Genomic DNA, 14,513 nt, shown 5'->3' with positions numbered 1-14,513 from the left:
GAGAGAAAAAGAGAAGCCGGCTTGGTCGGCTCTGCGGCTTCCCGGGCTTCCCTTCTCCTGGTCCCATTTAACACCGAGACGTTCCTTAGCTTGGCTCCTCTCATCCTACGTGGCTGCACCGCCGAGAGTCCTTAATCTGTAAAGGGAGGAGTCCCCGCTTATCAGTCCGCCTCTCGCCGCCACCCTCCCCCAGATCCCTCCGGTGACCGATGCACCAAACCTGCCTTGAATGAATGTACTTCCAAAATCGCTAATGGGAACTCAGTCCGTTTCCCCCTTTTCTTCCTCCCTTTTGATCCTCTCCCCTCTTTGACCTTCTTTTGGCTCGAGGGACGGTAGGCGCTGCCTCGGGAGACGTGGGGGGGGGGGGGGAGAGAAAGCGCATTGTGTGTGTGTGTGTGTGTGTGTGTGTGCGTGCGCGCGCTGGAAACAGTCCTCAGCTTATCTCCTTTCATCAAACCAGCCCCGGGCCCCCTGCAAACCGCGGGGCCAGTAATTGCTTTTTTCAGGCAGCCCAGTGCGGACTGGCGAGCAGCCAATCAGCGCCTTGTTTACACTGGGTGATGGACAGCGGGCTGGGAGGCTGCCAACCAATCAAGGCGTCTCCTGGAAGTGGGGAAGGAAAAGGCTTTTGAAAGGGGGTGGGAGAGAAACTGAATCCCGTGCGGTTAACCTCTCAATTGCCGGTGTAAAGTTTGGAAGGCTTTCTGCAGGGTGGTTTTTCGGCGTTTAAATGGGCCTCCGGAGCGACGCGGGTAGGAAAGCGGACCCCCGGCTGCCCCATTTACAAGAAAAGTGGCAATCTGCCGAGAGACGGCGTATTTTGGTTGTAAATGACGGGCGGCAGAGAGATGCGGGGGGGGGGGGAGCCTTCACGGAAACGTGAAGCGTGGGAGACAAAAAGTGAAAAGTGAAAGGAAAGAACGACCGATTACAAACAAATCTCCGGGTTTTTTTTTAATAAAACCGCAGAGGATCTTGCATGTGTTTTGTGAGCAAGAACCCGAAGCAAAGGGACTTTCCTGAGCTTGCAAAAGGCCCCCTTTTTTAAAGTGGAGGCGAAGCGCATTCGCCTATTCGAATTATTTAAAAGACAAATCCATAGGCGCTGAAGACTCGGGTGAACTTACTAAGAGCGTGCTTAGGACCTAAATCGCTTTAAATCTCTTGGTATTTCGTTTGTCAAGTAACTCTTAAAAGCTGCCGGAGGGCAGGCAACGGAGTCTCTGACGCCCTGATCTGTGCAGCGCTCGGATTTCCCACTTTTCGCCGTTGTGGCGCTTGGTCCAATTTATCAAAGCGAAAAGAGTATCAAAAAGTAGCCCTCCGCTGCCCAGCTGATTGGCGTGAGCGCCTGCCTAGGAGCTGAAGCAGCTTTCTGGTGGGACTCCCTAGTTCCCCATTCTGCAAAGCTTTTCTGTCTCTCTCTCTCTCTCTTTCTCCCCCCTTTCCTCCCCTCCCGCTTCGCATTGCTACGCATTTCCATTCAAGCCGAAGCAAAAGGGAAGCTGCGCGAGGGGAGCTGCGCAACTGTAGGGACTTGAATTAGGCGCCATTGGATTGAGTAGTAGTCCTGCTGTTCTCTGATTGGCAGTTACCTGGCCCTGCGCCAACCTATTGGGAAGCCTGTTTACGCAGAGAGAGTGGCACGAGCTTATTACCGTGGAGGAGAAGGCATCCAATCAGGGAGCGTGCTCACCCTGAGTGAGTGGCACGAGCTTATTAGTATGCAGGGAGAGTTGCTTGTACGACTGAGATGCGAGGCTGGGGAAGCTGAAGCTCGCGACAGGGTCTTTTTTCCTTTCTGCAAGGAGCAGCAGCCAGTGCATTTACAGTGCAACAGTCAGCACAGTGCAAATACCAATAGGAATACAACAAAGTCCCACTCACTGATTTAATTGTATTGCGTTCCCTCTGTGCAAAGGAACACCCCTCCCTCCAGTAAGTAACTAAAATTTATTTAGCATTTTGAACGTTCATGATTTGTTGATAAATTATTTATTGTTAATATGTATACCTTCACAATGGTCAGTTCTAATATATATATATATCAATAAGCAAAACTGCAAATTGCTGCAAATACACACATATATATATATTTAAAAGCAATGCAAATACCTGAACGATTGAAAAATGTAACAATTGTATCATTTCCTCGACTAAATTGATTTTTTTTAAAAACCCACCATTTGAGAAAGAAAATGCATTTTGTTTCTAAGGAAATGCAAACTTATGAGATATATGCATGTTCGTATTTTATTTTTTTAAATGGCTTCTATTTCCTGGAAATTTTGTGCACTGCTCCGTGTGGTGCTAACAAAATCTATGATTATTCGCATATTTCTTACCTCAAATTCTAATCAGTTTATCTGCTTTTTTTAAAAAAAATGGAACTGTAAATGGTTGCTTTGCAAGGGAAACAAATGGGCATTGTGGCAAAAGGAATACATGTAAATTTGCAGCCTCCATTTTTCTTTAAAATGAATCATAATAGAAGACCTTTGTGATTTCTATTCCTTCCTGCTGTATGTTTAAGATGCTCTCCGTCAGAAAATACTTGAATTCCTGAGGGTTCTAAATTGCAACGAAAAATGAAAACAATAAAGAAAATATGCATTTTTATTTATTTACCCGCCGGGGTATGCGCATGAATACTGATCTTCCGCACGGTAAGGTAAATGTCTTTTGCCGTGGAGGAAAAACATGCCGTTAGGATGCCTCTTAAAGATTTTTTGTAATTAAAAAAGAAGAAAATCCATCTTGCTTGCTTGGGTCCAGTTTAAAACGGTGAACCACAGTTGATTTCTTTTTTTCACGGACGGAAAAGGTTTCTCGAAACTGAATAATTCAGTGGCACGCTGTTGTTTCTCGGCTTCCTTTCTCTCAATCTCTCTCTGCCTTTGCGCAATGATTGCGATTATAATAGTTTGATTTTAGAAAATGACCCAAATGCTTTGGGTGGTGGCCTTGTTGCTCAGCTCAATATATCGAAACAATTGATTAGCCTCGCTTCCTTTGCATTAATAATAATGATCATTGTTACTTTTCAAAATATTTTTTTTTAAAAAACCAAGATTCTGAGGGAAGCAAGCAATTAAATATCTAAGCGAAATGAAATTGTTCCAAGTGCGTTTAGCTGGGAGAGGGGGGGGGAAATCCCCGCAATTTGGGAGAGCCGAGAGGTTTTTTTTAAGCAGCTTTCGGGTGTGTAGCAGCGGCAGACTCTTTTTGATGGCTGCCGCTCTCGAGAGATCTCCGATGGGCTAAGAGAGAAGGACTTAGCGCTGCAGAAGCTTCCTCACCCTTTTTGTTTTTTCCGACAAGGCCCGAGAGCAGTGCGCCGAAGCGTTTGAACTCTGCCGGATCTTCAGTTTCTTTCTTCGTCCACCTCTTGGAGGAGAGCAGAGCGTATTTGTAATCCGCGCAAAAACCTCGGCGACTCAATACAATTGACCAGAGAATCTACCGCTGGATTATTCTATCCCCCCCCCCCCCCATACACACCTATCCCATCCTTGCCCCAATTAAAACAAGGCGTAGCTCTCTGGAACCGAACCGTACAAAATTTACACCGTCCTTTTGTTCCTTTGGAAGTCCGAGCTCGGCTATTGATTTTAAAGTAACGTACCTCGCTCTCTTCGGCGACGCGTCCTCCTGCTTGTAAAAGAACCGTCTTAGTAAAGAGAAGCCGAGGGAGATCGAAGGCAAGATCGTTCCTGATTTAGATGACTGGATCCGGAGGCCCTCCCGCTGCACACCAGCCCGCTTACCGGTTTGGAGAAACGTTGGTTTGACTTTCCCCTCTTTTCTCGGCAATAGCTATTGCTAAAATGGACCCGGCCTTAGAACAAATCCTCTGCACGGTATGTTGGTAGCAAAAGTGCTGTTCCTGCAACGCTGGTGCTAAAACTTTCCCTCCACCTCTAATCAGGATTTCTAATCTTCTGGTATATTTCAGTCTGATACACTCCCCCCCCCCTTAAATATGCAAATATTTTAAAAAATCATAAGGGGGAGGGGAGGTAAACCAATACACAATGTTCCCTTCATATTGATGTATCGAACTCAAAACTTGCTGAAGTTGCTAATTTCGCTTTTGTCTTCCAGGCTTCAACTCTTCCACCACTCCCTCCCTCCAGTCCAATTTTTTTTACTGCTCTTCTCTGGGACGATTTTTTACTGTTAAACAGGGTGGGTGGGAGGTGATACGAATGTACATTTTTCTTATAATTCCCCCAACTGCAAAATATAAAATATTGGCAATATGTAGATGATTAAAATTTCCAATAATAAAGAAACTTGTAATTTTTGTACGTAGTGGTTCCATTTACTTAACAATAGAAAGCTCTCCATATTTCTTTTTCCCCTCTTATTTTATGTAGGTGCACGTACGCTCACACACATGTGTATGTGTGCATGTGTAATCTTATCCGCTGTGCAAATATGTAGTCATTTAATACCTTGTTTTCAGTTATAGATTAAATCAAACACCAAGTAGTGGAGCAATGTTAAGAGTTAAAAAGCTTTATACCTAACCATTTAAAATAGTGTTCAGTAAATAAAAAAATATTGTTTCATTGTTCCAATCATGACACATTAAGGTAAGCAAATGTGTTTTCCCTTTCTCCCAGACTGTTAATCAGTAAGCATGTTCAGTATGGAGGGGTGGAATGAGCTGTGGATTCTTCAAGCAATGTTCTCTATAAGAACAGATACATGGGGTGAACCGCCTCACTGTAAAGAAAGAAAATAATTTGGGTACCCTTGTGGAAGCATTAGAATATCCATTGATAGCTCAGTGTGGAGTTTTTTATACTGGAGATACACATTTTTTGTATCCAGAAGCTACTGTGATCTTTCAGTGCAGCACAAGTCTGAAGGGGGGAAAGGGGGGGTTGGTTTGAGATCTTTTTATCCCCCCTCCTTCCTCTTGGCCTAATGTTACACACATTGGGTCTAAGCCAGAAACCCCTTATGTGTAAATGGAATGAATGCACAGGAAGGACCTTACATAACTGTTTTGTCTAAGAATACAGTTGTAGAATTTAAACCCCTGCCCTTGAAGGAGGAATGCAGGACTTTTGCCACTCAAGTGTCCGCAGTGAAATATTTATTTCTGAGCTTGAGTAATTGAAGCCCAGCAAACTCTTTCCTCCTTATCTGGGGGTCTGCACAAGAAACAACATACTTACCTAAAGCGAAGCATCAGACTTAACATAGGAGCAAAGGAAAGAGACTCCTATCCTGAACAATTAACATTTCAAAAACCATCCATTTGAAGATAGAGTTTTCTGGATAACCGCAGCAAAGAAACAACCCCAGTAATCGCACAACGCCGATCAGTTCAAAATTAAAAATAACATAATTGAACCAACTACTGTATTAACAAATAATAAAACTTGGCGCTTTTTCCCCACTTCCAACCACCTCGCTGCCCCCCCCCCCCTCCACGCCCCAATTTACACTGGAGGCGCCGGCCCTGTTTTCATTAGGGCCTTCTCGCTTTATCTGAATCTCCCTCACGGTAATAATAATTTAAAAAAATACAAGGCCTGGAAGCGCGCCTCATTGTTGCATTTTCTAATTTTCCACGTATTTTTTGAGGATTTTTTTTTTAATCTGACGGTCGCCGTGTAATCCGTAAGAAGCAGTTTGCTCCGCTCGACAAAGGAAAAGGCAGGCGGCAAACGAGGGAGAGCCTGGCGCGGTGTATGTGCGTGCGTGTGGGGGAGTTACTTTCCACAGTCTCGGAGGGTTTCCTCGGAGAGGGGCGGCATACAAATCTAATAAATTAAATTTTTTGAGGGGGTGGGGGGAGCCATCAGCGGGCCTTCTAGGACGAGGTCGCCGCTTCTTGGTCGCGGTTAAATCCGAGCCGTCCAGCGCCGACGGGCTTCCTCACGCGCTTGATCTCTTTTTCTCTTCTCTCCTTTTTGCCTTTGCAGAGAATGAGGCCAGCTCGCCGGTGCCACGAGAAGCGGAGGCTCCTTGGAGGGATACGATTAGCCTCGTGTTGAGGGGAGCCCCTTCCTTCCTTCCCCGCTCCTGCGGCTGCAAGGAGGGGAAGAGGGGCGAAGTTTCGCCCGCTGCAAGGCCGTCCCACAAGCCCCCCCTTTCCTGCTCGGGGGGCCTCCGGTCGTTGGAAGCTGCAGCGCCCGGTATGGATGGCCGGGAGTTCGCCCCTCCGCCTCCCCTCCTGGCCGAGCGGGGCCACCGCAACGGCTCCAGCCGCCTCGCTTCCGCCGGGCACAACTCGGTGCAGCACGGAGGACACTTCCAGCCCGGGAAATACTTCCCCTCGCCCATCTCCATGGCTACGCACACAGGTCAGTGCAGAGCGGCCGGGGTGAAAGGGAGCGCAGAGGGGATCCAAGGGGGCTTTGGAGAGAGCGGCGGGGAGGCTCGGGCGCCCTGAACTGCGGAGGGGACGAGGGAGGGGTTGCCGGCACCAAAGGATTGAGCTTGCCCCCCTTTTTCCCCCCAAAAAAGAAAGAAAAGGAGAAAGGGAGATTGCAAGCAGATCGATCCTTTGCATAGGTTGCTGCGAAGGGAGAAATACAAATGGGAGCTCTTTTTTGCTTCTCCTTTCCAAATGCTCCCTTTTTGCAAATCCTTTAATGGCTGGGTGATTTTATTTTATTTTATTTTTTCCTTTGCTCGTCGACAATGCGTCCAGCGATGTTTTCTGACAGTCTCTCTCCGCAAGCGGAGAAGCCTTCCCGGCGTCTGCATCTCGCGGATCCTCGCGCGTGGGAGCCAGGGGAAAAAAATCCCGCCCGCTCGAGAGAGGTTTCATGGGATCGGGAGATTATTGAGAGGGGGGAACCGGGCTTCTTCCCCACTCTTTTCAGGGGGGACTCTGCGAAATGGGGTGTTGGGAAATGCAAGGGAGATGACCCTTTTCTGACCCAGAATTCCCGGGATACTCATAGTTTGCTTTGGGGCATATGTGAATATTTTTTGATTTGCAAATCTGAACGTTTCATTTGGAAATGTGAGAGGGGCAAAATACTAAAGGGCCCAGATCCCACTCGGGATATTTCATTTTAGTCGGAGTGGGCTAAAATAAAGACTGTTTCACCTTGCCCCCCCCCACCACATTCCCCTTAATAGAAGAGAAAGCCCACCGAATGGGAGGGGGGGTGAACCCTTTCTTTCTTTCTTTCTTTCTTTCTTTCTTCCCTCCCTTCCCTTTTCTTTCTTTCCCTCCCTCCCTCTTCTTTCTTTCTTCTTTCCTCCCTTTCTTTTTTTCTTTCTTTCTCTCCCTCTGTCTCTCTCTCTTTTGCACAAACAAGGCACTTTCTCCCCCCTCCCTTTGTTATTTGTTTGAGAAAGGTGAGCACCCCGCTGAATGCTCTTTCAGATTAGGGGTAGCTGTATGTGTGGGGTGAGCATTAATGGAGCTGGTGGTATAAGACTAGAAAATCCTGTTTCTATATAAAGCCCTGAAGTGTCAGGGTGAGAATGGGCTTTGCAGTGCATGTGTTAGTTTTAACAAGTGCTCGTGGTATCTTGCGGAAGACACAATGTTTGGCAAGAAAAAATCAGGGATGTGGTATGTGCCAGGTTCTTTAGAGATCGTCCATGGCATCCATTTTTAATCAATTAATTGCCTGGGATGGGGAGGGTGTACAAAATAGCAGGTGTTGGCTGCAGAACATGAGTGAGAATGCGTGCACAAAATGGGACACTCGTATGCTAAAGCAGCTCAGGATTTCAAGTTGCCCGTCCCTTGGTTTAAGATGTTTTTGGAAGCAAGATCTTTGGAAGCAAAAGGGGCATTTCGAAAGCAGAATGGCGTATCTATCATTTAGAATAAGGTTTTATATATCAATATGCAAAATTCCAAACAATAGTAACAATTCATCCCCCCCCTCCCCAATTTACCCCAAAGCTGGAATGGAAAAACTGTAATAAAAGTAATCGATGCTTTGAGAGGTTTTGAATGAGAGGTTTTGAAATTTACAACATTCTGGCTATACTTCAGAATGTATTCCATTCATTGTGTTTTCACAGAAGCTGATGTAGGCTTGCTGCTTTTGTTTTTTACTTTTTAAAAGATGTATCTGAAGTAAATAATCTGGCGTTAGAAACATTTTATTTATTCACAAATGTTTAACGTTTCCAGTGTAACTTAACTAGCTTCTCTAAGTAGTATTACTTCTCTATTTAATCCACTCACTATATGTATTTCTGTCCTTATGGGTTTTCTCATACGGTTGAGTTTTTCAAATTTTGTGGCCAGCTCTGAATATGTAGTATGTACCTTCATTTGGGTGTACAGTTGTTTATGGAATATATATTTATGGAAGTATGGATTTAATCTTACATTTACAAAACCACACACAGCCACTTAAGTTTTGTTTACAAGTTACTTTAAACATCAGAAGAGGAAAATGTGTGACAGTTTTTATTTTTCTCTAAACTCAGCAGTAGCAGCCATTGTTATTGCTAGCTTGACAAACTATGAATGGTAATAAAATTATATCTGCTTTAATGGGATTACAATTAGTATATGGATTAAAAAGAATGGTATGAGGTAAACCAGAATGGATAAAAATGATCAAACAGGAGTGCAGACATTTATTATTATTTTTTAAATGGCATATCCAACTGCAAATTATTAATTAATTTTAGCATAATGAGATTTTTAAAAACTCCTAACAAATGCAACAAGCTACACATACTTTGTGCTTTATTGGAAATGAATGAATCATAATTCTGTAGGGTGTTATCATTTTTAACTTTCTTTAATCTACCTTCTTTTTACATACTTTACATACTGTCTCATACAAAATTGAAGATGCTCAGAGTAAAATCTTTTTTTAAAAACTGTTTGCATTCAGCAACAACAGAAAGGCATTTTAAAATGCAAACCTGGGCAAATTGGATGAGGAGTATGATTTGTGTCAATCACTGCTTTTCTTCCATAGTCTGGATTCAACACGCCTTGTGCTTCAAAGCCATTTGAAATCCTTTTATTGATCTTTTTTATGCTTTCTATTTTTTTCTTCCACTACCTGTGTTTTAAATGTGAGTATTTTACTAAACTAATGAGAAATTATTTTTAAAATTGTTACTGTGATTGTTTTTTTTAAAAAAAAATATTTTTAGAAGGTGCTTAGTTGGACACATTTTTCTTTTACATTAAAGAAGCAAACTGACAATAAATAGAATAAATTATTGATGATATCTTGACACTGACGCACAATTATAATACTGGAAAGTCCTCTCCAGAACCAGAATTTGAAATATGTGAATACACAGACTAAGGTTATATGGAATTGAAGCCGTTTTAAAATATTTTTCTATGTTTGCTGTTATATAAAGAGTGGCTGACTAGTGTCTCCTAATCCTAATGTGTGTAATCTGTGTAATTTAGATTAATAAAATGAAGAAACGCAGAAGGCCCCGATTCAAGATAGTCGTGATATATTAAAATATGCGAAGGGTACTTGTTAAAGGAAATAGTTGGGAAGGATTTGTAACCTACATTGTGGATACCGACACACATTTTTAGGAAGTAAAAGAAGCAAAACATGTTAAAAGCTGAGCTCCAGAAGGCCAGATACAAAGCAAATCCACTGGGAAGAGATTGCAACGCAAAGTGCTTTACAAGAAAGGACTTAATTTTTACGTGTTCCCAGACAAAATTCCACAAGGCATACGTTCATTGATCAAGCATGTATTCCAACACTTCCTCCTCCTTCAGAATTCGCTCCTTATGGAGATAACTTGTACCCTCCCTGTCCTTACCCCTGAACAGTTTCTGTTTTAAAGCTGGCCATAGAGACCTTGAATTTTTGAAGTTAGCTTTTAATGTTCAGCAAATTGTTTTTCTTATAGCAGAGTGCTGATAGTTTTATAATCCCACTGTAGAAATTTTATGGTAAAGTGCTGTTTTAGTAACCTTGTCACAAAAGGTGCAATTAAAATGTTTTGTCTCATTATTTTTTGTGCATTAGATTTGTGTGCGTATGTGTGTGTACACACACATGCATCTCCCATACAGATGGTCCAAAGTCAAAGCTGTGAAAATTTTAAAGAAAGAAAGAAAGAAGGGGGGGGGGGAGGATATTAGCAGTATTATTCATCATTATTCCTGCCTGAAGCTGTTTGAATTTTCTCATTGCTGTTGATTCTTTTATACCCATGCAAGAACCTTACCAAAGAAAGGTGGTAGAAAGAAAACCTAAAAACTATATCATCTCAGCATCTAGGTATATATACATTATTAAAGGTCTGTGTGTGTATGGGTGTGTGTGTGTTGTAATAAATAGAAATCATTTGTGATAACTTGTTAAATAATTATGCCATCCCAGATAACTAAAAAGGAGAAAAAGTAATAACTGTTCAGAAAGGACGGAGTTTTGTAAGCATGGTAAAAGGCTCAGACGTTTTGTTTGAATGAAAATGGACAGTCATTCTAGGCTTGGGAGGGGGAGGGGCTTTGAAAGGAATACTAGAATTTCAAATAGATTTAATTTATCATTAAATGGAATAAGGGAGACCAGGAATTCTATAGACAGGAAGGCTCTAAAAAGGATTCTCTCTCCCCATTCCAAATTGTCATTTTTTTTCTCCCATGCCCCCCACATTTCTTCAAAAATAAATTTTAATAAATACTTCATTAAGACACCAATCTGTTTCTGCAACATGGTTGCCATCACTGAATAGGTGCTAAAGGAGTTAATATTCAAAGGTGTATTCTAAAGACTCTAACCATCTTTACTTATAAATGACAAGTGGCATAAGACATGAAAGGCAATGCAGAGATAACAACTAGAAACTGCCAGTGCTGATCTTTTGCACAAGAATGAGAAGGCGCACATGGTTACACAAGGCAGTTGTGGTTGTACATGAGTGAGTGTATGCGCACGTGCAGGCACAGAAATTAAAGTTCATTTTTGAAATGTACATTATTCCACTGGGAATTGCTCTACTATCTTGTCTAATTATTCATATAAAACATTTTTTGGCACAGCAACTAATCTGTGTGTGCTAATTTAGAGGCATAGCTGTATTTCCACAAGCAAAGCAATTATTCTAGTGCAAAATTTACACAACTGCATCTTCAAAACAGACCTAATCCTGAGCAGAGGCTGTTCACCATATGCAAATCCAAATAAAGGAAGACTGTTTAAAATAACAAGCAGAAGCCTAAAAATATCATTTCAGAAAATCACACTTTCTTTTATATAAAAAAAGAAAAAAAGGAATGCCAAATCCTAGAACAGAAAGAGCTAAAAATATTCAAGGCTTTGGCAAGGTTCACAAAGTTAAATAAATTACATAAGGGCCATTCATGGGAAAGATTCTACTTATTCTTACAGAAACATTGTTCAAGTTAATAAAAATTGTAGTTTACTAGCCACCAAGCTATTCATGACTTTTCATGAGTCTAAATTTAATTGGTCAGACTTCTGGAGTCCATCATTTCCTGCTGGATTAATAGATTTGTAGTGAAGTTCATGACATAGAGCAGAACAACAATAACAACAAAAACCCAACAATCCCAAACCAGAATCATGAAATAGCATATTTCTGGACCAACATGATTGTGAAGGCAGGAAGTCTCCCTCCATCCCTCCCTCCATTTTCTTCACTTCAGCCACACAAATCTGTCTTGCTTGTTGAGTGCTTTGGAAAGTACGATTTGTTGTGAAATGTAGAAATATAAGGGGTACTAGGAATGCTGGCATACAATTCAGATATTCCAAGCCCTTTGGAACACAGCACAGTTATTTTAATTTGATAAATGATCGGGCACCTTTAAGAGTGTGTTTGAACAATCAAGATACACTTCAGCAAGTTGATAGGATGTATGCTGTCAACTTGCATATGCCATTAACACAGACTGCACGCATAAATAATGTGAAAGCACAGCATCTCTCCTTACCCTTCATTTCTCTACGCAATACCCATTCACAAAAATGCCCCATGCACATTAAACCAGGGGCTTCAGTGCCAAGAATCAACATTTTTCTTTTCCTCCATTTTAAGAACATACTTTTTTCAAGATGGGTGCTTTTAAAACAGGAAAGTATTGAGATTCTTGAATATACCAAATTGATTCTATGGATTGCCCTTGGGTGGGTCTACACATGTGTGCGCATGCATATGTGCTTGCATGCGTGCATGAGAGAAAGAGGGCAGGCCTGTTAGTTGTGAACACTGCTTCCCTATTATTTTAGTTTTACCATGTCGCACGGTTGCATTCTTGTCAATGTTTTGCCTTTGATATGTAAAACAGAGTGGTAGAATGGCTTGTGCAATGTGTAGGGAAGACTGGCATTTAAAGTGTGGCTTATAATAGTTAATTAGACTGACAGAATTAATACCAATAATTGCAAATAATTAATTTTATATAAACCAGCCGTACGTTTTGAGTGACCAACAGAAAGTGAATTTGTGGTAATCCATGGAATTCACTCTGTGTGCACGTGGAAGAGAGAGAAAAACCTTGATGAGAAGTGTTGAAAATATTGCACAGAAGACAAAAATCTATCTGCCTTGTATAAGAAAATGTCTGTTGTTGGCAGAATTCCATTTACGTAATAAGGATGTATCTACTTAGAGGAGCTTCAAGTCATCCAAGATGCAAAATCGCATCCTTTTCTTAGCTGTGTTCATTGTTGATGTGTACTTCAGGGGTTATCACAAACCATACAATGTTTCCCTTACACTTGTACACATAAATGTATAGAACCTTATCAGACTCAGGAGTGCAAATTGGCATCTGATTTATAACTCTTCTGAGTGTATGTATGTGTGTGTATAAATGAAACTGTGAGTTTCTATTTCAGTGATATATTAAGCACTTAATTGATTTCAAACCAGAGATGTGAATATTGGATCAAAGTGAAATTAGAAGAACTGGTCAGAATCGTCCATAAAACTTGATTGTATACCTATAGATGGTTGTCTTCATGCTCTATTTCATACTTAGAGAACATTAAAAATAAACAAGTCTGAATACAGTAGATTGAGGATTCTTACTTCAGTAATGTTATTTAAGTTGTTTACTCATCCAGTCATTTCCCACTACAATCAAAATCCCCAATTCTTACCCACTCAAAAATAAACCTTACTTGCAGTGTTATTTTGAATTGAATTACTTTAATTTGTGAGTTATTGATTTGCGTAATACATAAGAAATTTCCATTAATGTTGATGCATTCAGATCATATTATCAGAGTGTACTGGGCTGGTACAGTCTAGATAGGCTGGTATATTGATGATACTTAGAGTGTTCCTCTGCTGATGGAATGCTCTGATTTAGCAGAGATTTTGGTAGTGGAAGAGAGGCACCTTTGTGTGTGTGTGTGTTTGTGTGTGTGTGTGATTGATTCCCCCTGCAGCCATTCAGCTGCAAAAACCAGCATACAAAAGTCTTCTATAAGTCAGGGGATACCAACTGGATGCAAGCCAGAAAGATGAACATTAGGACTTTGGGCTAAACAGCAGAGAATCCTCCCAGTGAAAGAAATATTTAAACCAAACACGAAAATCTTGCATATTATAGCTTTAGACTTTGCAGATGGAGGTAAAATGCAAGGCTTGCATATGGCTGTAATCTTAAATGCTGAGAACATTACCATTTAAGCAACGGATATACTCCTGAGAAGTTTATGGCCAGTATAACTTTTCTCCTGATATTTTTCCTTCAAAAAGTTTGTAAAAATAGCGAACAAGACACTTTTTATGCTTTCAGATCTACAGGGCCAAGTTTTGATTATTCTTTTAAAACAGTTGAAATAGCTGATGCGTCTAATTAGAATGTCATAGTAATAGCACATACTAGTACTAAAGCCTTTGAGCAATTAAAATTCTTTCAAGTGACTAAAAAGGGCTATTACAGCAAGCCCACAGTCACCTTCTAGACAGAGGGGTATCATATAATGACAGAAGCCTTGAGGCTCTTAAACTTTAGTTGGGATAAATTAACAAAATTTACTATATATTTCTTCTGATACTCTTATAGAGGCGTCTGCTTTACTCTAGAACAGTGATGATGAACCTATGGCAATCGTGCCATAGGTGGCACGAAGAGTCATATCTGAGGGCATGCAAGGCATTGCTCTATGGTCAGCTCTAGCATGCATGTGTGTGCTTGTGGGGGGTTATTTTTGGCCTTCTTTTCAGCCATTTCCGCTCTCCCCAAGCCTCCTAAGGCCTGGGGACGATGAAAAACAGCCCAACCGGAAGTTCATTTCCAAACTTTCAGTTGGCCCATTGGGCTATTTTTCACCATCCCCAAGGTTTAGTAGACTTTCCTGAACCCTGGGGAGAGCGAAAAACAGCCCAATGGGCCTACCAAAAGTATGGAGGCTTCAGTCAGGCCTGTGCGCATGCATGCAAGGAGTGGGGTTAGAGCATTGCATTATGGGTGTGGGCATGCGCATGTGCGCCATCACACAAGTATAGCCTTTTGGCACCCAAGACGGAAAAGGTTCACCATCATTGCTCTAGAACAGTGGTTCTCAACCTTTATAATGCCGCGACCCCTTAAT

General features: G+C 41.7%; 1 protein-coding gene across 1 annotated transcript in view; it reads left to right on the top strand.

The window, feature by feature from the left end:
* Nucleotides 1-1,329: 1,329 nt before the first annotated feature.
* BAHCC1 (BAH domain and coiled-coil containing 1) overlaps nucleotides 1,330-14,513 on the top strand; it is a 144,485-nt gene continuing 131,301 nt past the window's right edge. The window contains exons 1-2 of the mRNA XM_070736767.1: nucleotides 1,330-1,941; nucleotides 5,946-6,326. Coding sequence (XP_070592868.1) covers nucleotides 6,161-6,326 — 166 coding nt within the window. The 5' untranslated portion in view covers nucleotides 1,330-1,941; nucleotides 5,946-6,160. The remainder of the gene's footprint in view (nucleotides 1,942-5,945; nucleotides 6,327-14,513) is intronic.

This window comes from Erythrolamprus reginae, chromosome 2 (assembly GCF_031021105.1).
Source record: "Erythrolamprus reginae isolate rEryReg1 chromosome 2, rEryReg1.hap1, whole genome shotgun sequence".
Classification (NCBI taxonomy): domain Eukaryota; kingdom Metazoa; phylum Chordata; class Lepidosauria; order Squamata; family Dipsadidae; genus Erythrolamprus; species Erythrolamprus reginae.
This window is presented reverse-complemented; position numbering and strand designations above follow the sequence as displayed.